At 36.8% G+C, this 25,890-nt stretch overlaps 1 protein-coding gene across 1 annotated transcript in view; it reads left to right on the top strand.

Annotated features, from left to right (window-relative positions):
* The first annotated feature begins 936 nt into the window (after positions 1-936).
* LOC113520972 (lactase/phlorizin hydrolase-like) overlaps positions 937-25,890 on the top strand; it is a 29,996-nt gene continuing 5,042 nt past the window's right edge. The window contains exons 1-19 of the mRNA XM_052903241.1: positions 937-993; positions 1,456-1,565; positions 3,297-3,444; positions 4,339-4,505; positions 4,978-5,241; positions 6,001-6,089; positions 6,426-6,573; positions 7,348-7,511; positions 7,782-7,937; positions 9,357-9,448; positions 9,980-10,117; positions 12,920-12,979; positions 13,358-13,464; positions 15,207-15,354; positions 17,515-17,681; positions 18,300-18,560; positions 22,521-22,609; positions 23,666-23,813; positions 24,314-24,477. Coding sequence (XP_052759201.1) covers positions 965-993; positions 1,456-1,565; positions 3,297-3,444; positions 4,339-4,505; positions 4,978-5,241; positions 6,001-6,089; positions 6,426-6,573; positions 7,348-7,511; positions 7,782-7,937; positions 9,357-9,448; positions 9,980-10,117; positions 12,920-12,979; positions 13,358-13,464; positions 15,207-15,354; positions 17,515-17,681; positions 18,300-18,560; positions 22,521-22,609; positions 23,666-23,813; positions 24,314-24,477 — 2,649 coding nt within the window. The 5' untranslated portion in view covers positions 937-964. The remainder of the gene's footprint in view (positions 994-1,455; positions 1,566-3,296; positions 3,445-4,338; positions 4,506-4,977; positions 5,242-6,000; positions 6,090-6,425; positions 6,574-7,347; positions 7,512-7,781; positions 7,938-9,356; positions 9,449-9,979; positions 10,118-12,919; positions 12,980-13,357; positions 13,465-15,206; positions 15,355-17,514; positions 17,682-18,299; positions 18,561-22,520; positions 22,610-23,665; positions 23,814-24,313; positions 24,478-25,890) is intronic.

Here is a 25,890-nt window from a genome sequence, read left to right as displayed (position 1 = left end):
TACTGCTCATGTCTATAGGCGATGGTTACCATTTTCCATCAAGTGGGCCATCAGCTTGTTTGCCATTCTAAGTTGTATAAAAAAAAATATTTACAGTATCTCTATCATACAAATGTTTCATGCAAAGCTGATCAACTTTTTCATACAATTTTTCGTGATAAATTGAGTGATTCTTTAATAAATTCTATATTTATTTTGTTTTATAATTTATGCATTTTTTAATGCTCAAAAATTTAATATATTTATTATATATTATTATATATATATTATAAATAATTAAATATAGATACGTCAAGATATATAAAGTGCGTAAGTTTATAGAACACTGATAAAAAAAAACGACTCAGCTAATTTGACAAATAGCTGACAATAAGTTGACCCGTTTTTGAGACTCGATGCTCTATCTATATCGTGTCAACTAATTTGACAATTCGCTGACAAAAAGTTGACCCGTTTTTGAGACTCGAAGCTCTATCTATATCGTGTCAACTAATTTGACAATTAGCTGACAAAAAGTTGACCCGTTTTTGAGACTCGATGCTGTATCTATATCGTGTCAACTAATTTGACAATTAGCTGACAATAAATTGACCCGTTTTTGAGACTCGATGCTGTATCTATATCGTGTCAACTAATTTAACAATTAGCTGACAAAAAGTTGACCCGTTTTTGAGACTCGATGCTCTATCTATAAAATCTAAGATTAAATATTATATATAATATGTTCATTATGGAATTATTAAGACTTATCCATTGATATATTAAGCATCAATGGGAAATGGTAAATATTGACTGTATGACAGTAGAATAAAACAATAGTTGTCATTGTGATTAAAATGATAATTGACTTTGTTATGTTTAATAGTTTACTCTTTTTGTGTGTTATTACGTGTACTTATATATATATAATTATGGTTATACTTTATATAAAGAGTAAAAGTGATATATTATTTCATTTATAATAATGTGCTGCATGAAACTAGTAGCTGTAAGGTGAGTACATATGTATTACAATTGTGTACCACCATTATTATCATGTTAATCTTTAATTATTCAATGTTGAACATAAGGATTTACCAGAGGGAGACTTTGTACAAAAGTCGATTGCTTGAGTACCTCTGTTCCATTCGTGTTTCAACCGTGAAGCAGTTGTGTTTGCATGGCTGTGTTTCGGTTTGAAGGGTGGGATATGGCGTGAATTTACTGGGTACAGAGAAATAACACCACAGTTAGGCTTTTAGATATGTTTTGAGAGGGACACTGCTATCCATCCCATCCATGGTAAAAGGAAGAGGTGGCCCATTCTATGCCAGGACCGCACGGCAAATATTATTAGTAATAGAATATAAGGTAAAACCCTTCAATAGAGGGAGCCCTTCGTTCATCAGTGGACATTTACCGGCAAATATAATATAATAAAAAATGTAAGAAGTAATTTGTTTGCATTTTTTACAGCGTCCTACTTGGAGTAGGTTTATGCTCCGATGTGCTCACGTTCCCTCCAGGGTTTATGTTCGGAGCAGCAACGTCTTCCTATCAGGTTGAAGGGGGATGGAATGCCAGCGGTCAGTACACACATTTTATATCATTCATTATTATTTCATCCATTATCCGTCCACTGCTAGACATAGCTCTCCCCCATAAACCACCATAAGGAACGGTCTTGACACACCTGTATCCATTGACTCTCTGCAATGCATTTCAGGTCGTACTCCATCTAGTGCGGGGTCGTCCTACACTGCGTTTGCCCGTCCAGGGACTTTTTTTTAATAGGTGAAAATGAAATAGTGATCGCGCCTGCGCTATCGGTATACACCGACGGGGCACCAGTGAAGGATGATAGGTGAGGATTATGCAGGTCAGTTAGCTCATCGTGACGAATTCAACGAGAACTGTTCATGATGGTTTCCAGGGGGAACCGCGTGGAGGTGGACTTGATAGGGCATATTGTTAGCAATGGAGCTGTCAAACTCTATTGCTAACAATCCCTTTCCCCCCGACCGTCCAGGGTCGTACATACATACACACAGATCTTTTAGCCACTGAACTGTTTCAAGGACAGTAGATAGTGTTTCAATGTAGAACATATGTAAATTTTTCATATTGTTAATAATTTGCACGCCGACATAGAGGCAGAATGTATATGGGAAATGTAAACCTCTTCCATTTAAAACCACCTACATTCTAGCAAAATAACTTCATTTCATTTCAAAAGATTTGAAATTTGATAAAATCTTTTGAATACCATTTGCAATAGCAAAAGCAATAAAGCAGTTGACGGTCCATCTAATGGAAAGTGGTTACCGTCGCCTATAGTCCCGAATTGCTCCATGGATTTCATGCGTCGCTTTTCCCGAGGACTACCCTTTCCTTGCTCTTGAGTGTCGTAAAAGGAACTGAGGGGACTTAATGGTCGAGAGATGAGTAGCAGCGTCCCAGTAAAAACATCACCAAAGCCTAACTGTGATTGCGAGCTTGCCTGTTAAGCTTGGCAACTATTAGCAAAACCTTCCAATAAGGAAAGACTATATTTAGCAGTGGATAGTTTATTGTTGACATAATTATGAATGATAAGATTTATTTATTTATTTACACATAAACTAAACAAACTTTTAACTTAATAATCATTCATCTACACTAATATTATAAAGAGGAAAACTTTGTTTGTTTGGTTGTAATGAATAGGCTCAAAAACTACTGGACCGTTTTTAAAAATTCTTTCACCATTCGAAAGCTACATTATCCACGAGTAACATAGGCAAAATTTTATTTTGAAAAAAAAATTGGGTTAAAAATCTTGAATTTTTTTTTGGACTACATTTAAACGCATTTATATTACTCATGCTATTAATCCTTATCAAAATAAATTATTTCATCACTAAGTACAGTTTATGTAGATAATATTTGGTCTTTGAATGATTAAAATTGGACGTTTTGTTTTGAACTTATGGCGAAATTAAAATTTCCAAAAATTGCATATTGCGATAACCAAGATCCACGCGGGCGAAAGCTAGTTAGATATATTTGGAAATATTTAAGACAAAAAATATAAATTATAAATGGCAAAACAACATAATAATTGAGATTACACAATTATATAATAACAACATTATTTTATTTTAAAATTACAATAAAAGAAAAAAAAAAAACATAAGATGAATGTAGCAATGTTTGTGCAAAGGACTTAACTCAGCATATGTCGCAGTTCCATATCTGAACCTACGGCGCTGATTTTCAGCAGGCCCTGAATACGTAACTACTAAGATATATATTTCTATCTCTTTCTAACGTTCTAGATAAATCCATGAGCATATGGGACACGTTTGTCCACGAGCACAATGAAATAATAGCGGACGGCTCGACGGGAGACATCGCCTGCGACTCGTACCACTTATGGAAACGGGATATAGAAATGCTAAAGGAGCTCGGTGTTGACTTTTACAGGTTAGATTTTGTGTATTTGTTATCCTTACTTCTTTACTAATATCAAAAATGTGACAGTAAGTCTTTTTTTAAAAAAAACATCAGACTAGACCTGACGACCCAGTGAATTTCTTATTACATATATCGCCACATCGCCGTGTGATCCCGGCATAGAATGGGCCACTTCTTTCCCGTGGGTATTGTAAGAGGTGACTAAGGTACAGAGGCTAATGATCATACTTTACGCAGTGTCAATAACCTCTGCCTCAAATTTCCCGCTCATTCTTCTTCTTTTTATTTTAAATCCTTTACTGTTCAGGCAGTTCGCGTATGGAACTCTCCGCCTACCTCTATTTGGTGCGCTCAAACTCTTACTAGCTTCAAAACCTCTGTTAAATCCTACTACCTTTCCCTTTAGTACTATTTTCCTGTGTTCTCTCTTCATTTTCCTTCATCATTTTTTTCTGTTGTATGTGTGCTATTAAGTATATGTATGTTTATGTATATATTTGTTTGTGTATATGTAGTGTATATGTATGTGTATATATATGATAATATCTATATAAAAGTGCGCCACCTACCCTTTGTCTTTTTCTCAGTGTCCTCTACCCAAAGGTTGTCTGGAAGAGATTGCTTAGCGATAAGGCCGCCTTTTGTATCACTTCTCATTAATATTTACTGTATTTGTTATTTTTCTTTTTACTTGGTGCAATAAAGTGTAAAATAAATAAATAAATAAGGTAGGGCGAGGGATGGGCAACAGCGTCCGTTTTAAAACATCTGTTTAAGCCTAGCTGCGATTGCTAACCCGCCTTCCAAACGTGGCAACTACTGGCAAAACTCACTCTTATGGGTGAGGCCAATGTACAATAGTGGACAGTTAGAAATATATATTTTCTTTTTGCTCTTTTAAAGGTTTTCTATATCTTGGACCCGATTAGTACCCACTGGCCATATCAATCGAATCAGCGAAGATGGGAAGAGATATTACAATAATTTGATCGATGGTCTGCTAATGAAAGGTATAGAGCCGGCGGTCACGATATATCACTGGGATTTGCCACAGCACCTTCAGGATCTTGGTAAGACCACCAAGAGGGAGACTTTGTACAAAAGTCGATTGCTTGGGTACCTCTGTCCCATTCGTGTTTCAACCGTGAAGCAGTTGTGTTTGCATAGCTATGTTTCGGTTTGAAGGGTGGGATATGACGTGAATTTACAGGGTACAGAGAAATAACATCTGAGTCCTCAGGAAAGGCAACGCATGGGGGGTATCATGGGCGAAACAGTATACTCTGTTATGTCCATGGTACTGCTCATGTCTATAGGCGACGGTTACCACTTTCCATCAGGTGGGCCGTCAGCTTGTTTGCCATTCTAAGTTGTATAAAAAAAGTAACTCCAAAAATTTAAAAAAAGTTATTCAAATTTTGTGTCAAAATGGTGGTTCGCGTATTACTTTGAACTCGAAGAACTAGAAGAGCAGAAAACAGTAAAATTTGTGTCATTACACGGAATTAAGTATATTATAAACAGATTTCTTATTATTTGCAGGAGGATGGACCAATCCTTATATTTCGGATTGGTTCGCTGACTACGCAAGAGTAGTTTTTTCTTTATTCGGCGACAGAGTAAAGATATGGATCACTATCAACGAACCCATAGTTATTTGCGATATAGGGTACGGAACCAACGCCATAGCACCGGGGACAGTGATCCCCGACAAAATTGGCACGTACCTGTGTAACAAAAATCTAATGATCGCCCACGCGAAAGCTTATAGAATTTATGATAAAGAATTCAGACCAAAGTATCATGGTGAGTTTTTATTTGTCATTGTATAAAAAATTGTCATATACAGATATTGCCGAAATAGGGTATAACAAAACATCACCTTACAAAAAGAGTACCAATACTGCGGATATAAAAAAAATCTCTATACTGAGTGTTTATCTGCAATATTTTTAATAACTTCGCGGCACTACACTTTCACAACTCTACAACACACACACACACACACACACACACACACACACACACACACACACACACACACACATATAAATATATATATATATATATATATATATATCGTCCCTGTAAATTACTTATTACGGGGATATATGGAGACGCCTGCTCTCTGGTGTGAGTGCAGTGCAACACCGCGAGTGTGTGACTTTGACAAACATTGACCTCCACGGCAGTTTTTGGAAAACATTAACAATCTTCGGTTATTTGGGGTGAGTTTAGGTTATTATTTATTATTTTTATTGTTTATATATGCATACATATAAATCGAGGAAAAATAGACAACGACAACGTGAATTACGGGAGCCCTGAACCAGCAACTAAGTGTGAGACGAAGTAGGTGATGAAAGTCAATATTCCACAGAAATTGCTCTATATAACATTGAGTGTAACAATGTTTTATGTAAAAATGTATTAAATTCTAAAATGTTTTAGATTTCTTTTTTTATGTATAGTGCACACTGATTGGCCTTAAACCTGTTCGGAATAATTCCTTAATTATTTTTAAATAAAGAAAACGTTATTAAAGTAATGTTTCAATTATTTCAGGCATGATATCAATTGTCAACCAATTATTTTGGTTCGCGCCACTCAGCCTAGAGGACACGCATGCAACTAATTTGGCATTACAAAATGTGGTAAGTAATTTACGAATTATTTGTTTTTTAAATTATTCTTATACAATTAGATATACAATCATACAAATAATAATACAATTATACAAATCGATAATAACTCTATATCTATCTATATATCTGTCTGAATGGAATTTTATTCCTTCTATCCCCTATCTCCGCTGATAGAGATTGGAAAAGATCGAATATGTTTACGCTAGAAAACGATCAATTGCTTAATTTATAAGTATTAATATTAAAAATTATAATATAGGTCAAAAAAGATAAAAAATTTGTTAACTTCCATAATCTAAGGATGTTAATAATTTCAATTTAACACTGTATTATGTAAAATTTTAGTTCGGAAGATACACTCATCCTATTTTCTCAAAAGAGGGCGGTTGGCCCGCAGACATAGAGAGAATAGTGGCAATAAATAGTGAAAAACAAGGATACTATGCTTCGAGGTTGCCAGCTTTTACTAAAGAGGAGATCGAGCTAGTAAGAGGTTGGTGTTATTTTTGATACACAGGATATCGATCTAATGTCTCACTGTGTTTATGTCGCTTCTTCATGTGGCCTTACCATTAGGTAAGAAGCAGGTGTGCCAGCTGTTACGACATTTTAAGGACGAAAAGAACCGTCCTTAAAATATCGCAACAGGCGATTAAGTGAATAAAAAACTATATGCCAATGTGAGAAAAGGAATATTCGAAAAAAATAATTAAGGTTGTGTTTCACAAAAAAAAAATTTATTTCAAAATTAATTATTTTGATGTAAAAATTCAACTACATATTAAACCAATTTTGGTAAAATTTCTATGAGACCAATCTGAAAGTATATCGTTACAGATTAAAAAAAGAATTTTCCAAATCGGTTTATAACTGATGGAGATGTGAGGTTCATTTTTTGTTGGTTACTTTTTTTTATGAAACAAAAAAAATACTAACGAATTAAGAACCTCCTCGTTGTTTTGAAGTCGGTTGAAAAAACATTATTTCAAGTTGGCCTTCCCAAAGATATAGAATAAAAAAACAGGTAGATATAGAATTATCTATCTGTATAAAAACGTACTCCACAGCGGTCTCCTCTGGAAATCATTCCTGATGAATTCGTCACCAGGAATGGTTCCCATTTCTGGTGACGAATTCATTAGTCCCCACTAATATGCGATAGGGAAAACCAATATCGACGCTTTCGCATTCCAAATTCATCCATTAAAAATAAGATACGTCATAACTCCTCTTAGTAAAGGATTTCGTACTTTTCTTTTATTTCCAGGCACATTCGATTTCTTTGGCATGAATCATTATACCAGTAGACTGGTCCGCGAGCGTCACAATGGAGAGAACGTAATCCCCCATCCGCTTCTGTATGATAAAGAGTTCAACTATGTATTTGAAATGCATCCCGATTGGAAAACAGCGACAAACGGTTGGCTCGCGGTATGTTTATAAGCTTATTCAATTTCACCAGAGGCAGACTTTATACAAAAGTCGTTTGCTAGGGTATCTTTGCCCCATTCGTGTCGTGAAGCACTTGTGTTTACATAGCTGTGTTTCAGTTTGAAGGGTGGCATAATCACAATGAGAAAACAATGGGCGACCTTATCGCTAAGAGCGATCTCTTCCAGCCAACCTTTGGATGGAGAGGAGTAATTATAAACAGTTTGGTGGGAGGCATATATATACTAATATTATTGTTAAAATTTCCAGCTTTACCCAGAAGGGTTCCGCTATCTGTTACAATATATAAAAAAACAGTACGGTGATGTCAAAATATTGATCACCGAAAATGGATACGCCACGGACACACGTCAAGGTTTAGTAGACGACGACAGGATAGAATACTATAGGACTTATATCGAACAGGTAATGTGGAGAGCTGTACTGGGCCTCTAGACACGTGGCAAGCGAATTCGTCAATGAAATCGACATCGCTAGCGAGTCCGTGAGGTAGAATGAGATAGCAACGCCTGGTGACTCATTCCAACTCACGGACTCGCTAGCGATGTCGATTCTATTGACGAATTCGCTTGCCACTTGTCTAGAGGCCCTGGTGTTTTATAGATAATAATGTTATGGTAACCCCATCTGCGCTACCAGTTTACGTTGGCATGGCACCAGTAAGGGATGATAGGTGAGAATAAGTCTGTTAGATGTTAGATAACCTCAATGGTGAAAATATTAATTCTTTTTTTTATTTTTATTATTGTCACTCTATTGTAGTGCGCTAGTCTATTAACAAAACTTGAAGACCGATGTCTTTTTCCAAAACCGATGTTTTTTTGACAAAGTCAAGCCAGTTGGCCCATCGTGACGACTGTCTATATAAATTAATAGAGATAGTTTCCAGGAAAAACCATAAGAAGGTCGACCTAACAGGGTACATTGCGAGTAATGGGGTTAATGGTTCCCATTACTAGCAATCCTTTCCCTCTAGCTATACAGATACTGTGGAGACCCGGACTGACTACATAGGTCAGTCTGGGTCTCCACAGGTGTAGGTGACAAATGGTTTAGAATGACAAACAAGCTAACGGCCTTGTTAGTGATGCTTTCTAATTGCTAGTTTCTTTGATTTTCTTAAGTGCTAAGACCACACGGCTATTAAATAATATATATTAATTATATTATTAGTTTGTACAGAGCTAAATCGAAGTCATTGTCATTCTTTTAAATTGCATTTGTATTCTCTGAAGAAAGTTTTCTACTAGCAACACTGAATATGACCAACGAAATATGGATCGATAAACGATAAAATAATTTGAGCTCATCCCATACTAAAATGGAGCGGTTAGTTGTTGAGTTACTATGGGAGACTAAGTTTTTATCGTATATAAATTAGTATTTGTATTCCGCGGATTTGTCCGTATGAATCAGTACATGAAGTATCCTTGAAGCAGTTGTGTTTGCTTGAATATGTTTCGGTTTGAAGGGTGGGATATGGCGTGAATTTACTGGGTATAGAGGAATAACACCTGAGTCCTCAGGAATGGCAACGCATGGGGGGTATCTTGGGCGAAACAGTATACTCTGTTATGTCCATGGTACTGCTCATGTTTATAGGCGACGGTTACCACTTTCCATCAGGTGGGCCGTCGCTCACCTGATGGAAAGTGGTAAATGTGCTAAATTAGAAAATAACCTACCAGTGTACCAAATATCATTCAAATGCGTTTAGTAGTTTTTGCATGACGGAGTAACAAATATCCATCTATAAATTCTTACAAAAAAAGCATTTATAATATTAATAAATTGATTCAAAATATTTCTAAAATACGTTCACAGATGCTGCTAGCCATCAAGGAGGATGGTGTGAACGTCATAGGTTACACTGCTTGGAGTTTGATGGACAACTTTGAATGGATGGATGGTTATAAGTAAGTTTTGTGTTACTATGGCACACGCATGATGGAATGGTAAGAAAGGAGATTGTTAGATTATATATTTTGTTTTTGTATTTTTGTTTTTGTATTTGTGCTTTTTTTATTTTTATTCTTTTGTCTCTTTTGCTGTGTATTACGTGTATGTTTTTTTTATTGTAATTTGTGTGCTGTAAGTAATGTAAATAAATTATCTACCTATCTATCTAATTCCTAATTTTCCCCATAGCGTAAATACCCAATGTAATAGCTTAACATAATGGGGTTTTATTAGGCTCAATAGAAGCTAAAACAATAATTTTTAGATATTTTGTTTGTCTGTATTTTTGTTCGAGCATCACGCAAAAACTATGTATTATATATAAACTATGTGTTATTATTGTATTGAATGAATTGCTTTCATAGTTGTATTCCTGAAGGTATCACTTAAAAAAATGGCGTATGTTTTATATTGATGCATAAAAAAATATTGAGTTCACGAAATTTAAAACGTTATTTATGATATCAAACAAAATATTTTTATTACAGGTCGAAGTTTGGCCTGTACGAAGTAGACTTCTCCAACCCGCACCGCACGAGAACGCCAAGGAAATCGGTGAAGTTCTTCGCCGATCTCATAAAGAATCGCCAATTGAATGGAACCGATAAATACAAAAGTGAACTTTAAATTTTGTTTTATTTTGCATTTATTTATATTTTATAGAAATTTAATTACATATATTTACAGAAATTAATACCTATTTTATTTATTTAAACTCCATTGTAATTCGCTAAATGAATTGATAGGCGAACTAGCTGATCACTCAGCTGTGGAGTTACTCTTGAACTAATTTCCAATAAATCGATATTGAAATTGAGACGTTTCGCACTCTCGACTCGCAACACTAGCGACATAATAGCTCCATATTGTTCTGATATGTATGTTATTATTACTTATGTATTAGTGTAACTTGTCAATGCAAACAATTGTAAACCGATCCCAATTACAACCTAATTCCTAGCTGTTGTTTCATGGGTGCAGTATAAAATTGTCATTGGATCGATATCGTTATTAATCGTAGATTCAAAAGTAGACCTGCTGATGGAAATTAATAATTGCTGTCTTTAAACATAACATACAGTTAAACGACAGTGTATTAATTTAAGAACGCCTTTTTTATGCGACTTAGAATGGTAAAAAAGCTGACTGCCCACCAGATGGAAAGTGGTAACCGTCGCCTATAGACATGAGCAGTAGCACGGACATAACAAAGTATACTGTTTCGCCCATGATATCCCCATGGGTTTCCATTCCCTCAGGAATGGAAACCCATGGGGATATCCTCCTCAAGGATATGAGTCCTCAGACTCAGGTGTTATTCCTTTGTACTCAGTAAATTCACGCCATATCCCACCCTTCAAATCGAAACACAGCCATGCAAACACAACTGCTTCACGGCTGAGACACGAATGGGACAGAGGTACCCAAGCAATCGACTTTTGTACAAAGTCTCCCTCATTCATTCATTTATAAGCTCCTTTATTCGTCTCTTACGACACCCACGGAAAGGGGGGTTGGCCTATTCTGTGCCGGGACCTAAGTACGTATACGTAGGTATTATACAGAAATGCGTCTGTATAACGATATTGTAAAAACCAAGCCTGAACTTGATATTCACAACAATAGTCACTCCGTGTTCATGGCTAAATTAAAATGTTGATGTACCTCGCCATTGCATTATATTTATTTATAATTTAAAATGATTTAATTACAATTTCCATTATTTATATTATGTTATTATTCATATTGTTAATATCTTTACTCATTTAATGACATTTAATAATTTAATTCTATTTTAAAGTTTATCAAACACAAGGCACGCTGTGGTCGCCTATAAATGTAAGAACAGTTAGATCTAATCTGCCAGTGTATTGTATTGAAATGTTTCGCTGTATCTTATGTTGGTAATCCTATAAATAAATAAATTAATTGCATCACTTGTTCTTTTGCGATAATTCCAAGGTAATCAATATAATTTTAATACGTTAATATCAGTTTAAAAATAAACACAATTATCGCTTGAGACGTAATCACGCGAAACCGCACTGTCAATTCCATGACCCAATTAACTTGTGATATTCGTTTAAAAAAACGTGTTGTCATGCTTCCGAGTTTTTTTTTTACTGTTTGAAAATCGAACGCTAACCCCATTTGCGTGGGGGGAAAGGGATTGTTAGTGATGGGGACTGAGAATCCCATTGCTAGCAATATACCCAACCAGGTAGACCTCCTCGCGGTTCTCCCTGGAAACTATCATGGTTAATTCCTGATGAATTCATCATGATGGGCTAACTGGCCTGTTTTTATTCTCATCTATCACCCTTCACTGTGGCTCCGCCAGCGTATTCCATTAACGCAGGTGGGGTTACCATTCCATTATCACCCATCAAAAAAAAAAACTCCGTTTGCATTATTAGTTTACGCTCGCGGGGTACGAGTTTGGGATGACAGTCGAGGATGAAGTCAGTTTGCCCGTCGTGACGGATTCACCAGGAATTAATACCGACGACTTGAACTTGACAGAGTATATTGCTAGCAATAAGGCAGTTAGTAGGTGTGCTTTATGTTATGATATCTTGGCCTTTGTGTATTTTTTTTTATTGATTTGTTGTGTATATTTTAATTACCTTAAGATTGAGGGTGAAAGAGTTTTTTAACAATGGAATCTAACTGCCACATTGCTAGCGAATGTGGACCTCCACGCGGCTTCTCCTGGAAACCATCGCAGTTATTTTGTATTCGTCAGGATCAACTAACCTGCTACATCCTCACGTATCATAGCCCACTATTGCTTAGCTAGTGTATACCTATAGCGCAGGCGAAGTTATCTTTTCAAGCGACGTGAAAAAAGAGGTTTTAATTCGATTGTATTTTTTTATTACCTGCTAACTCTATCAGTTATAAACCGATTTGGAAAATTATTTGTTTTTTTTTTTTTTATTTAATATGTACAGGTCTCATACAAATTTTATTAAAATCGGCTCAATAGATACATTTATAAATCAGTATAACTAATTTTGTTACAATCGAATCGGCTTTTTTTGTGAAACACAATTTTTAATTTTATACGAGTATTATATAGTATTTTATATATACGCGTTAAAAAAAAAACTTAACATTCACGACATTTGATTTTTTTGGAATTTTTTTTACTATTAAACTTTATTTTTACTTCCAGATAAAGCTGAAGAAACCTATCTGTCTATCTTGTAATGTAGTTTCATTTATTAAATTAAGTCTCACATATGTGTTCCCACAAACAAAAAAAAAAATTCGCGTCTATATGTCTACAAAAAATGATTGTACATGTTGTGTGTCCTTTGTAAAAGTGACAGGAAGCTGTACCCCAACAGTGGGCCTATAAACTATGTTTTTATTATTACAACGACCTTAATATAATATGTTCGTGGACTAAATATAAAAATAAGTTCATGGCACAGACAACGCTCAGTAGTAAATATGTGTTATTGGCAATTAGTCGCGTTTAGGTAATTGTGTTTATTTAATTTATTAATATATTAATTAATTTAAACTTAATTAATTGATTTATTATCGTAAAATTCGAATTCCATTCGAAGTACAAACTTTAAAAAAAGAATAAGGTTTAAATTTTTCAAAATAAAAACAAAATATGTGCAAAATTTAAGAGAAAAAAAGTTTTATTTAATTAGACAGAAAGAGATAAAGTTCTGTTTATAATTATTTCGTTATCTGTGATTTTTATTGTTTTTTTATTACTTATTTTTTTTTATGACAAAAATTTGAGCGCAAAATTATTATTTCAAACAGTTTTAGCTTAAAGTACTTTATTTTGAAACGGCGTATTAAAGATAGTGGTATAGTAACAGTTTTTGGATTTCTCCCAGTGTAATAGTGAGTGGAGTGTGGTGTTCAGAGCTGCTGTTCCCACCGGATTTCTTATTCGGAGCGTCCACTTCGGCCTACCAAATTGAAGGAGCGTGGAATGTCAGTGGTAAGTTGAACATACAATTTATTTACAATAATACGTATGTATTCGAAAAATATTATAAAATTTACATTTATAGTTTGTTTTTATAATAGAATTGAGGAATTGTTTGAAATAATGCCCACAGCTACCTTTTAACATCGCTCGCCATCGACAGGCAATTCATATTCGCACGCTTGAACCCAAATGGTCACATACAGTACGGTTTCGAAGAAATGTTCTCCCGCGAACGCTCAGGCTGTAGAATGAGCTCCATACCGAAGTTTTCCCTAGAGACTAAAGTATGGAGTTCTTCAAAACGGATATATTAAGGTTCCTTCAGGGTCGGCGCCGTGCACGTGACATACCTATTGTGTCAGGCGTCCATAGGCTACAGTGACCGTTTACAATCAGACGGGCTGTATGTTTGCATGCCATGTTGTGATATAAAAATAATAAAAAAATACATTGTCAAGTTCTATTGAAGATTAATTTAAATTTGCGGAATATATTGCATATAAATTTACCAATATGAACTTTGCATCTACTTCATACCTATTTTGCTTTGGAATTTTTTAAATATATTTTGTTTCTCAAAATCCAAGTTTTCATTGACAGCTTAATGAGAATGTTATTGCCTGAGCGTCGTTTAGTTCGCTAGCAGAGCACTTTTTAAATAATCCATCAAAAATATTGAAAAATGTTCAACTATTTTTGAAACAATTGAAAAAGGGGGGGAAGGGATCGTTAGTAATGGAGACTGAAAATCCCATTGCTAGCAATATACCCAACCAGGTCGACCTCCTCGCGGTTCCCCCTGGAAACTATCATGGTTAATTCCTGATGAATTCATCATGATGGGCTAACTGGCCTGTTTTCATTCTCATCTATCACCCTTCACTGGTGCTCCGCCAGCGTATCCCGTTAGCGCAGGCGGGGATACCATACCATTTTCTCCCATCAAAAAAAAAACAATTGAAAAAGGTTCAGTTATTTTCGAAAATTCACTGATGTTGTTACCCTACTTCATTATGATTAAGAGGGGGTGAGGTCAGATCACTGTACGTAGCGGGGGGTATTCCTAATTATTTATTTACAATAACCAATTCAAGTCTTATTTAAATAAAAATAATGATAAGTTATCAATAATGGAACCTTATTTCATCAATAAGCACAATACATAAAATTTAACAGTTCTTTCTTCTGAAAAATGTCTTAAATTATTAATTAAAATAATTATTAATATTATTGTCATCTGAAGCATTAACACCCATATTTTTTTTTAAACCGCGGATGTTACAAACATGCAAATGATATGCAGGCTAACCTGATGATAAGCGGTTACCCTAGCTTATGAAAGCCTGCATTATCAGGGCCCACGTGGTCGATCCTAAAGCAATCTTATTACCGCTTTATTGAAGAACTTATTTACGTATATGACTCTGGGATTTTTTTTAATAGGTGATGATGGAATAGTAACCCCGCCTGCGCTTTCGGTATACACTGGCGGAGCACCAGTGAGGGATGATAGCTGAGGGTGAAAAGACAAATCAGTTGACCCATCGTGATGAATACACTTGGAATTCAGCACGATAGTTTCTAGAGGGGACCACGTGGAGGTCGACCTGGTTGGGTATATTGCTAGCAATGGGACCCTTAGACTCTATTATTAACAATCACTCCCTCCTCCGACTCTGGGTGTTTGTATACCGTATTTACAATGTGTCTGTGTGTGATATTAAAGTTATTCACAATGCCATAATTTTCAGATAAGAGCAAGAGTATTTATGATCATGCAATCCATAACTACCCCAGCATCATCGTCGACAACAGTACAGGGGACGTCGCATGTGACTCGTACCACCATTGGAAGAAAGATGTGCAAATGGCCGCCGAGCTTGGACTGCAATTTTACAGGTTTATTTTCTTTTCCATTAAAATAGGTATGCCGTGTGTCCGTATGCCGCGGGATAGTATGGGCCTCTCCTTTCTTTTCCGTGGGTGACGTAAGAGGCGATTAAGGGAGGGCGTGGGATGGGCAGCAGCGTCTCTCTTAAAATATCTCTAAAAGTCTAACTGCGGTTACCAACTCGCCTGCCAAGTGTCAAAACTACGGGCAAAACTCCCCTTATGGGAAAGACTTCATGTTCAGCAGTGCACAGTTAACGGCTGAAATAATAATAATAAATGGTAAAAATTAATTGGCGTGTAGTTTCGATGTAGAATTGGCTACCCCGAGAAGAACCCGTGGATATAGTAAGAGACGACTATAGTACATTACTGCAGCGGCCAGCAACTGAGGCATTGATGGACGAACGTGCAAATTTAGGCCGAGGCGTAACCCGGGCACACATACGTGAGTCCTTCAATGCCTAGTTGTGGCCAAGGCTTGTATAGTACTTTTCTCAAACAATGCGCGGAAATCAAAAACACAATTTTACTTTTTAAGTTCAATGACGAATAACGAACAATAATTTTTCACGCGCCATAATGTTCCTTTGATTTTTTTTTCAATAAACAGCTTTCTATTTGTAAGCCAGTTCGAAATTTAAATAAAACCTTTTATTAGTTACCTCCTTGGTAGCCATGTTTCGAAGTAAAAGGTCATTCCATTTTTAAATTACAAGACAGATATGAGTTTACATAGTAATTTATCTGGCCGCAATACACGACAGATATGGATTTTCATACAACTTTTGCCGGCCACTGCCTGCATGTATCTGACCAGTACGGCAATTTTGATTTATCTCGAAGAAGATTGTCAAAATAATACTCACATTTCCAAGCATGTTTGAGAAAAGGGAATTTATTGATTGAGAGATAGGCAGCAGCGTCTCTCTTAAAACATCACCAAAGCCTAACTGCAGTTGCCAACCCGCGTGCCAAGCGTGGATACTATTGGCATATAGAGTAGAGAGAAAGTAGATCCCCCATAAAGAGTGTATTTATGGGGGAAACCTCCCCCATAAATACACTCAGCAGCATACGTTCAGCAGTGGACAGTTAATAGCCGATATGATGACTGATGATAAAAATAGTTTCTGGATATTGTTGTGGTAAGAGATAAGGATTCTTTTGTGAGTTTACTGCTCCGCGTGACCCGGATATATGTGGATACCCCGAAAAATCTGTTTTTTTTTTTAATAGGTGATAATGGAGTAATAAGGGTTATTACTATTATTCCTATTCTATTCTATTGGTATGGGTGGGGGAAGAGATTTAACCATGCTGCGAGTACACCTGTCTGGGTCTCAATCTAGTTCATACTGTTTCCTTTATAACTGTTTTTAATGTTATAATGTTATTGTTTGGGGGGAAAGGGATTGTTAGTAATGTGGACCTATGGGACTAGCAATATACTCTGTCAGGTCGACCTCCACATGGTCCTCCCTGGAAACCATCGTGCTGAATTCCAAATGCAATCATCACGAAGGGCTAACTCACCTGCCTTTTCATTCTCACCTATCATCTCACACTGGTGCCTCGCCAGCGTATACCGTTAGCGCAGGCGGGGTTACCATTCCATTATCATCCATATACGTTGGCGGAGTACCAGTGAATAATGATAGATAAGGATGAAAAGGCAAGTTCATTAACCTATCGTGATGAATCCACTTGAGACATGAGCAGTACCATGGACATAACAGAGTATACTGTTTCACCCATGATCCATACCCATATTCCCCATGCGTTGCCATTCCTGAGGACTCAGATGTTATTCCTCTGTACCCTGTAAATTCACGCCATATCCCCACCCTTCAAACCGAAACACAGCCATGCAAACACAACTGGTTCACGGTAGAAACATGAATGAGACAGAGGTGACCAACCAATCGACTTTTGTACAATTGCCTTTTTAAGGGGCCAAGATTCCCCTATAAAATGATCTTGAATACGTTATTGATTAACATCCATTTTTTTATACAACTTAAAATGGCAAACAAGCTGACAGCCCACCTGATAAAATGTGGTAACCATCACGTATAGACATGAGCAGTACCATGTATGTCAGTACCATCCATAGCTGACAATTCCTTCTCCCTATCTAATTCCTTCCTTCTTCACATCAAATTGCAGGTTCTCGATATCCTGGCCAAGGTTGCTTCCATTAGGCTTGGCCAACTACGTCAGTAAAGATGGAGCTGCATATTACAATAACTTGATAAATGAGCTGCTGAGAAAAGGCATTCAACCTATCGTCACGTTGCATCATTTCGACTTGCCACAGTCCCTTCAGGATCTTGGTATGTTCATTGCTTAAATTATATACATAGATAGAGCATCGAGCCATAAAAATAGGTCCACTTTTAAGCTAATTGTCAAATTTAAAACTAAGCTAATTGTCAAATTAGCTGACAAAAAGTTATTTATATATATCTTATATATAAAATTCTCGTGTCATAGTGTTTGTTACCAAACTCCTCCGAAACGGCTTTATCGATATTTATGAAATTTTGTTTGCATATTGGGTACATCTGAGAATCGGTCAACATCTATTTTTCATACCCCTCAATGATAAGGGTGATCCGCCCCTAAATATATTTTTTTTATTTCTTGACAAATTTTTTTATTTTTATTTTGTTATGATTTAGCATTGAAAAATACATATAGCTTCAAACTTTTACCCTTCTACGATTAACCCCTGTTTTTTAATCGCGATTTTTATATATAATAATAATTGTAGTAAATTATCATGCATAGTTCTCGATATATATATATATATATATATATATATATATATATATATATATATATAATATATATATATATATATATATATATATATATATATCAGAATCTCGTTTTTATTGAAGTCGATTAAAACCATATCTATCCAACTATATAGAAGAACATTCTTCCAGGTGGCTGGACTAACCCCACAATATCTGAATGGTTTACCGACTACGCCCGAGTGGCGTATTCCCTCTACGCGGACAGAGTCAAAACGTGGATAACTATTAATGAGCCCATAATTATTTGCGACTATTCGTACGGCACGGGAAATTTGCCGCCGCTCGTGAAAGATCCTATGTTGGCACCGTACTTGTGCAATAAGAACATTTTAATATCCCATGCTAAAGCGTGGAGGCTTTACGATAAGGAATACAGACCGCTTTACCATGGTAAGTTGATTGTTTTCTCCATTACATTTGTTTTTTTTTATGTATACTCCGTTTGGGCTCTTTATAATATGGTTGAAAATGACGGCTGGTTTTTTTTTTATGCAACTTAGAATGACAAACAGACTGATGGTCCACCTGATGGAAAGTGGTAACCGTCGCCTATAGACATGAGCAGTACCATGGACATAACAGAGTATACTGTTTCGCCCATGATACCCCCCCATGCGTTGCCATTCAATTTATTCGTCATACTTGTGAACAGATACTTTTTGTAGAGACTGGTATGTTCAGGAATACTGCGATTGGTTTTTTTTTGTTGGGTAAAAATGGTATGGTAACTCCGCTCGCGCTAACGGGATACGCTGGCGGAGCACCAGTGAAGGGTGATAGATGAGAATGAAAACAGGCCAGTTCGCCCATCATGATGAATTCATCAGGAATTAACCATGATAGTTTCCAGGGAGAACCGCGAGGAGGTCGACCTGGTTGGGTATATTGCTAGCAACGGGATTCTCAGTCTCCATTACTAACAATCCCTTTCCCCCCTACTGCGATAGGTTGTAGTTTTTACTATACGAGTAATAACAATGATACAATATTTAATGTTTGTAACACTTATTATATCCATTCATATTCTTTTTTATTTTATTTTTTTAACTTGTAACTTCAAATTTTGCTTGAAAAAGCAACAGCTGAGTTTCTTGCCTTTTCTCCGCAAAAATTACATTCTAAACTGGGCGGTGGATTTATAAAAAAATAATTTTCAAAAATGTTTAAAAAGACTTTTTTTGGATTAAAAATAATTTTTATTTATTTATCAACTTTCGAAAATAATGAGTGTCTTAATTTGGTTGTATTTTTTTTTATGTTTCCTCATATCATATTAGTCTTTAACTGTCTATTGCTGATTATAAGCTTCCCTCTTAGGGGGGTTTGCTAGTAGTTGCCATGCTTGGCAGACGGGTTGGCAGCCGCAGTTAGGCTTTTAGAGATGTTTTAAGAAGGACGCTGCTGCACATCCCTCGCCGTCTTTTAGACGACTCTTATCACACCCACGGGAAAGGAAAGAAAATGTAATAAACCAACTATATCTTAATAAATTAACAACAAATCCAGTATTGCAAGGAATTTTAGGCGCAAATGGAAAATATATTCCAAACGGAATAGAAATTCTTACACAGCCAACTAATGTGCCGGGTGGCCCATTCTATACCGGAGCACATTTGGTACGTTTTATATTTGTTACCTCATTATTTCGTCAATTATAAATTGTTTGATTTTTTTTTCGGTTAAAAGGATATACTTACAAATGGTTTTCATAGACATTTTATCAAAATCAGTTTAGTGGTTTAGTTTTTAAATTAAAACAACTGGTTTTGTTGGGGGAAGAAGGGATTGTTAGTACTCGTAATGGGGGTTAGTAGCCCCATTGCTAGCAGTCAGACCTGTCAGGTCGACCTCCTCGTGGTTCCCCCTGAAAACTATCATGATTGATTTATTGTTAGATTCATCACGGTGGGCTAACTGACCTGTTTCATCCTCACCTATCATCCCTCACTGGTGCTCCGCCAGTGTATACCGTTAGCGCAGGCGAGGTTACCATTCCATTATCATTAATTAAAAAAAAAAACTGGCTACGTCACAATTGAAATCGGTTTTTCATTGTGCAATACAATATTAAATTATCAACTTCTTTTTTATTGCCTTAATAAAAAAAAAAATAACAAGTTAATTCACTTAAGTAAAAAATTCCAAGTATTTTGTTGTCGCGAGTCGATGAGATGTCTGCATGGATCCTCGGAGATAAAATTTTATCAAAATGATTCGTTAGAGTAGTATTAACAAGTTACTTCATAACTTGGTGGTTAACGACCCCGTGTCTATTAAGACAAAGGTCATAAATTCAATGTTGATAACAAATCTACTCGTAATAATAAGAGAGGCCGCAGTAAGCTCGCCCACTATTTTGAACAGGTTTGAAGCAGTATGGTCAGTTGACAAACATCACAATAGCAAATAATATTTTATGTGTTCGACTGGCTTTTAAGCTTTAAATTACTCAACGGGCTATGGAGAGGGCTTTTTTCTTGATGGCTGAAAATGGTATGGTAACCCCGCCTGCGCTAACGGGATACGCTGGCGGAGCACCAGTGAAGGGTGATAGATGAGAATGAAGACAGGCCAGTTAGCCCATCAAGATGAATTCATCAGGAATTAACCATGATAGTTTCCAGGGAGAACCGCGGGGAGGTCGACCTGGTTGGCAATATACCCATTGCTAGCAATATACCCATTGCTAGCAATAGGATTCTCAGTTTCCATTACTAACAATCCTTTTCCCCCCTATGGAGAGGGCTATGCTCGGAATTTCTTTGAGTAATAGAATTCGGAATGAGAATATTCACAAAAGAACTAAAATAACCGACACAGCTCGAAGAATAAGCAAGCAGAAGTGGCAATGGGCTGGTCACATAGCTTGAAGAACCGGCAACTGATGAGAAAGAAATGTTCTTGGGTGGTGACCCCGTATGGGGAACGCAGTGTAGGATTAACTCCCACTAGATGTAGGGGCGACCTCAATACATTGCAGGGAGTCAGTGAATGCAGATGACTCAGGACCGTTCCTTATGACATATGTCCATGGAGGAGGCCTATGTTCAGCAGTGCGCAGATAATGGCTGAGATGATGATGCTGATGACTAGTTTTTGCCCGCGACTTTGTTCACGAGAACGGAATATATTCGCTGATTGAAATAAATATGTAGCCTACATTTTATATTTCTCTCCATCATATTGTATGTGTATATCAAATAGGCAGAGAGGTAACAAAAAAACTCACTTTCCAATATATTAGTAAGGATATTAGCAAGTTATCGTCAACATACTTTTAAATTAATTTAAAATTTAAATCATTTTTATTCAAATATACTTGTTTACTTTTAAATCGTAATTTTTTTTAAAACCTACTGCAGGTTTAAGAATGTTGTTATCTGTTGAGAAGAGCCCGCAAGAAACTCAATATAAATGTTTTTAATGTTTTTGATTGGAGGAGAGGGATTTTTAGTAATACGGACCTCCAGTGCAATTGCTAATAATATACCCTGTCAGGTGGACCTGCACGTAGTCCCTCCTGGAAACCATCGTGCTGTATTCCAGGTGCATTCATTACGATGGGCTAACTGATCTGCTTTTTTATACTAACTTATCATTTCTCACTGGTGCCTTTCCAGCGTATGCCGTTAACGTAGGCGGGGTTTTTTTTTTTTATGGGTGATAATGGAATGGTAACCCCACCCGCGCTATCGGAATACACCGGCGGGGCACCAGTGAAGGATGATAGGTGTGGATGAAGCAGGTCAGTTAGCCCATCGTGACGAATTCAACAAGAATTGTTCACGATGGTTTCCAGGGGGAACCACGTGGAGGTCGACCTATTAGAGCATATTGTTGGCAATGGGGCTGTCAAACTCCATTGCCAACAAACCCTTTCTCCCCTCGTAGGCGGGGTTAACATTTCATTATCATCTATTAAAAAAAAAATATTGATTGTAAACTGTTGTGTATACCTAATAAAATAAAACAAAAAAAAGACAATTTATTTGAATTGAAGCTTTATATTGTAATGCAACTTAGAACGGCCAATTAGCTGACTTGATGAAAAGTGGTAATCAACGCCTACAGACATAAACATTACCATGGACATAACAGAGTATACTGTTTCGCTCATGGTACCCCCATGCGTTGCCATTCCTGAAGACTCAGGTTTTATTTCTTTGTACCTTGTAAATTCGCTGCCATATCCCATCCTTTAAACCGAAACACAGTCATGCAAACACAACTGTTTCAAGGTAGAATCACGAATGAGACAAAGATGCCCAAGCAAACGACTTTTGTACAAAGTCGCCCCCTAGTAGAATTTTATTTTAATTTGCATTTTATAGATGTGTTAATTTGTTACAGGGGAGGTATCAATTACCAACCATTTAGTGTTTTATAAACCGGCAACGAACCACGATGTCGGACTTGCTGAGCTCGCTATGGAATTTTGTGTAAGTCTTTCTTGTATACTGTATCATGCGGCTTCACCCGCAGTCATAACGAGACGTTGAGTAGCTGATAACATTGAAAATGAGCTATCAAATGTAAACAGAATTTTTCAAATCCAACTGATAGTTCCATAGATTAGCGTGTTCAAACAAACAAATGGACTTTTACTTTATTATATTAAGCATAGGTAAAAAAGCAATTGAGTTACTTACCTGTTCTTCTCAATTGAAATTGTATTCCAAAATGGATGACGGATTCATAAAAAAAATACTATTTTAAAACAATAGGAGCCACAGACAGCTCTCTATGTCGAGGCTGTTACGACGCCGAAGAAACGGCTGCTCACGTAATCCTGGAATGTGAGGCTGTGGCCCATCAACGTTTAGAAATCCTCGGAACGGTGAGGTCGCTCCGTGAGGCCTGTGAAGAACCCAGGAAGCTTCTGCGCTTCTGGGCGGAGCTAGGTTGGCTGTACTAGCCACGATTCATACGCACAACGGCCCAAATGAGAGGCTAAGCGCGGAAAATGGTCTTTTTCTCATTCACATTCACATACTATTTCAAAAATTCAAACATTTATTAAAATTAACTGAATAAAAATTACGATCACACCATGGGATCCCGGCTTAAAATTGGACATGTTTTTAAAGGTACGCTACTGCCCATCCCTCGCCCTTTCTTAGTCGCCTCTTAGGGCACTTATAATGTTTATAATTATATATAATTAAAAAACTTATTAACTTACTTAACGAGGAATAACACCTGAGTCCTCAGGAATGGCAACGCATGGGGGGTATCGTGGGCGAAACAGTACCTATACTCTGTTATGTCCACGGTACTGTTCATGTCTATAGGCGACGGTTACCACTTTCCATCAAGTGGGCCGTCAGCTTGTTTGCCATTATAAGTTGCATAAAAAAACTTAATATTTTTTAATGACTTATTTTTTTTTAATCTATATTAACAGGTTAATAAAACTGTAATTTACTTACTAAAAAACGTATAGATTAACTTCGAATTTTTTTTTTTATTTTAAATTATTTATTCATTGTAAACAGACTGGGCGTTATTCGCATCCTATTTATTCTGAGGAGGGAGGATGGCCCCCAGTTATCGAGCAGTTAATGGCGGAAATCAGCAGAAACCAAGGTTACACACGGTCCAGGCTGCCTCCGTTCACAAAAGAAGAAATAGAACTAGTAAAAGGTATTACGTTTTTAGAATACGTCTTTCTTTTTTATACTACTATAGTGGCAGGCAAGCCTGGCCTGTCTGATGGTAAACGGTTTTTGAAGGCTGCACTAACCTTTTTAACCGGCTAACCTTTTTAAACGACTTCGACAAACAGTGTGGAGCTCGAACTGGGTGCATAATATATCTTTTAGGTGATCAAGATACTTTATTACAAGCTTAAGGAGAGGAGATGGCAAACTAACCCCCGGCAGAAGCACAGTCGGCCGGGGTTCAGGGCCCCAGGAAGAGAAACCGGCGTACAATGCGGGCATTATCTAAGAGAAGCTTTCTGTATCTTTCTGTAGCATTTTTTTTTAATTTTTTAATTTATATCTTTCTTGTTTTGTTAATTAATGCAGTGCATCCAGCATTGGATAATAACTGGAGCTCTCTAACATTAGGGAAACGTAATTCAAAAATGGACGACCGGTGACTGCTTGTAATATATAATATTAATATATATTTGCTTAAAGGTACATACGACTTCTACGCCATGAATCAATACACGAGTCGCATCGTAAGGCCTGCCAAGCCTGGTGAAGGTGTTGGCGCGTGGTTCTTCGACGGGTGGCCGGATATGAACGCTGTCCTAGAAGTCCCCAAGGAGTGGAAAATGGGTGTTGCTAAAGCTTTGGCGGTGAGATGTTATTTATGTTATGAAATTCATAAATTCGTCAGTAAATAGTAATTATTTACTGACGAAGTAAAATTACAATCTACAAATCTTTCTATTATAATAAAATACTTGATCAAGTTCCGATCTGGGGCGAACAAAATTTTGTCCAATTCTACCTTAAGAAAAAACAAGTCTGCGCGTTCACCGCCAAAAAGACCCTGTTTGTCTCCTATATTATCTTATCTCCTCACTTTCAAGGCACTTCTCTTGATAATAAGTCGAGTCTAGGGGTCTTTGGCGTTGATATATCTGACGACATCTAGTTTTGCGGTCATCTGGAGATAAAAGCTAAGATAGCTTTCAAAAAGTTAGGAGTGCTCAACAGAGTGAGACGGTATTTCACGTCTGAACACCGCCTGAAATTGTATAAAGCTCAAGTCAGGTCACATAGAATACTTTTCTCACCTATGGACAGGAACGCCATAGTACCAGCTCCTTCCGTTAGACCGCATTCAAAGTCGGGCGGCTCGAATTATTGATGATCTGTGCCTTACTGTCCGACTCGACCCACTGAAACTCCGTAGAGATGTTGCATCTTTGTGCATCTTCTACTGAATTTATCATGGCAAGTGCTCTGAGGAATTGTTTGGATTGATACCTGCTGCTGATTTTCACCACACAACAACTCGCCATAAATTAAAGTTTCATCCCAACCATCTGGACGAGTAGCGGTCTTGTAACCGTGCGTTTTTTAAGGCACTTTCTTTCACGCACAACCACTTCTCAACTTCTAGAAACAATATTTCCGAACCGATACGACATCCTAACCTTCGAGAAACGAGCATATTCCTTTTTAAAAGGCCGGTAGCACACCTGTAATGCCGTTGCTATTGTGGGTAATTATGGGTGGCGGCAGTCACTCATCATCAGGTGAGCCGCATGCTCGTTTGCCTCCTGTGTTGTTTACAACATCATCTGTATTATAGAAAAAATACTAGACGATGTGAATAGATAACTGCCGTGTACTCCCGGTATGGAGTAAGCCACCCATTCCTTTCCCGTGGGTGTCGTAAGAGACGACTAAGGTAACTTAATGGTAGAGAGATAGGTAGCAGCGTTGCTCTTAAAAAATCATTATAAGCCTCACTCCGGTTGCCAACCCGCCTGTCAAGCGTGGCAACTACTGGCAAAACTCCCCTTATGGGGAAGGCTTATGTCCAGCAGTGGACAGTTAACTATATGATGTTTGTAGATGAAAGATATTTAAGTTAAATTTATAACAGGGATTTTAATAAGAGCTATAGAAGTTAAAACAATATTTTTTAGAAATTTTGTCTGTCTTATTTGTCTGTACGTGTGTTCTGGAATCATGCAAAAATTACTGCATTTAATCTAATTCTGAAACTTATGCTTACGAAGTAGCTAGTAAAAGTT

The sequence above is a fragment of the Galleria mellonella genome, unplaced genomic scaffold (assembly GCF_026898425.1).
Source record: "Galleria mellonella isolate WM207_F2 unplaced genomic scaffold, CSIRO_AGI_GalMel_v1 utg1053, whole genome shotgun sequence".
In the NCBI taxonomy this organism is placed as follows: domain Eukaryota; kingdom Metazoa; phylum Arthropoda; class Insecta; order Lepidoptera; family Pyralidae; genus Galleria; species Galleria mellonella.
The sequence above is the reverse complement of the archived record's forward strand: the minus strand, read 5'-3'. Positions and strand labels throughout refer to the sequence as shown.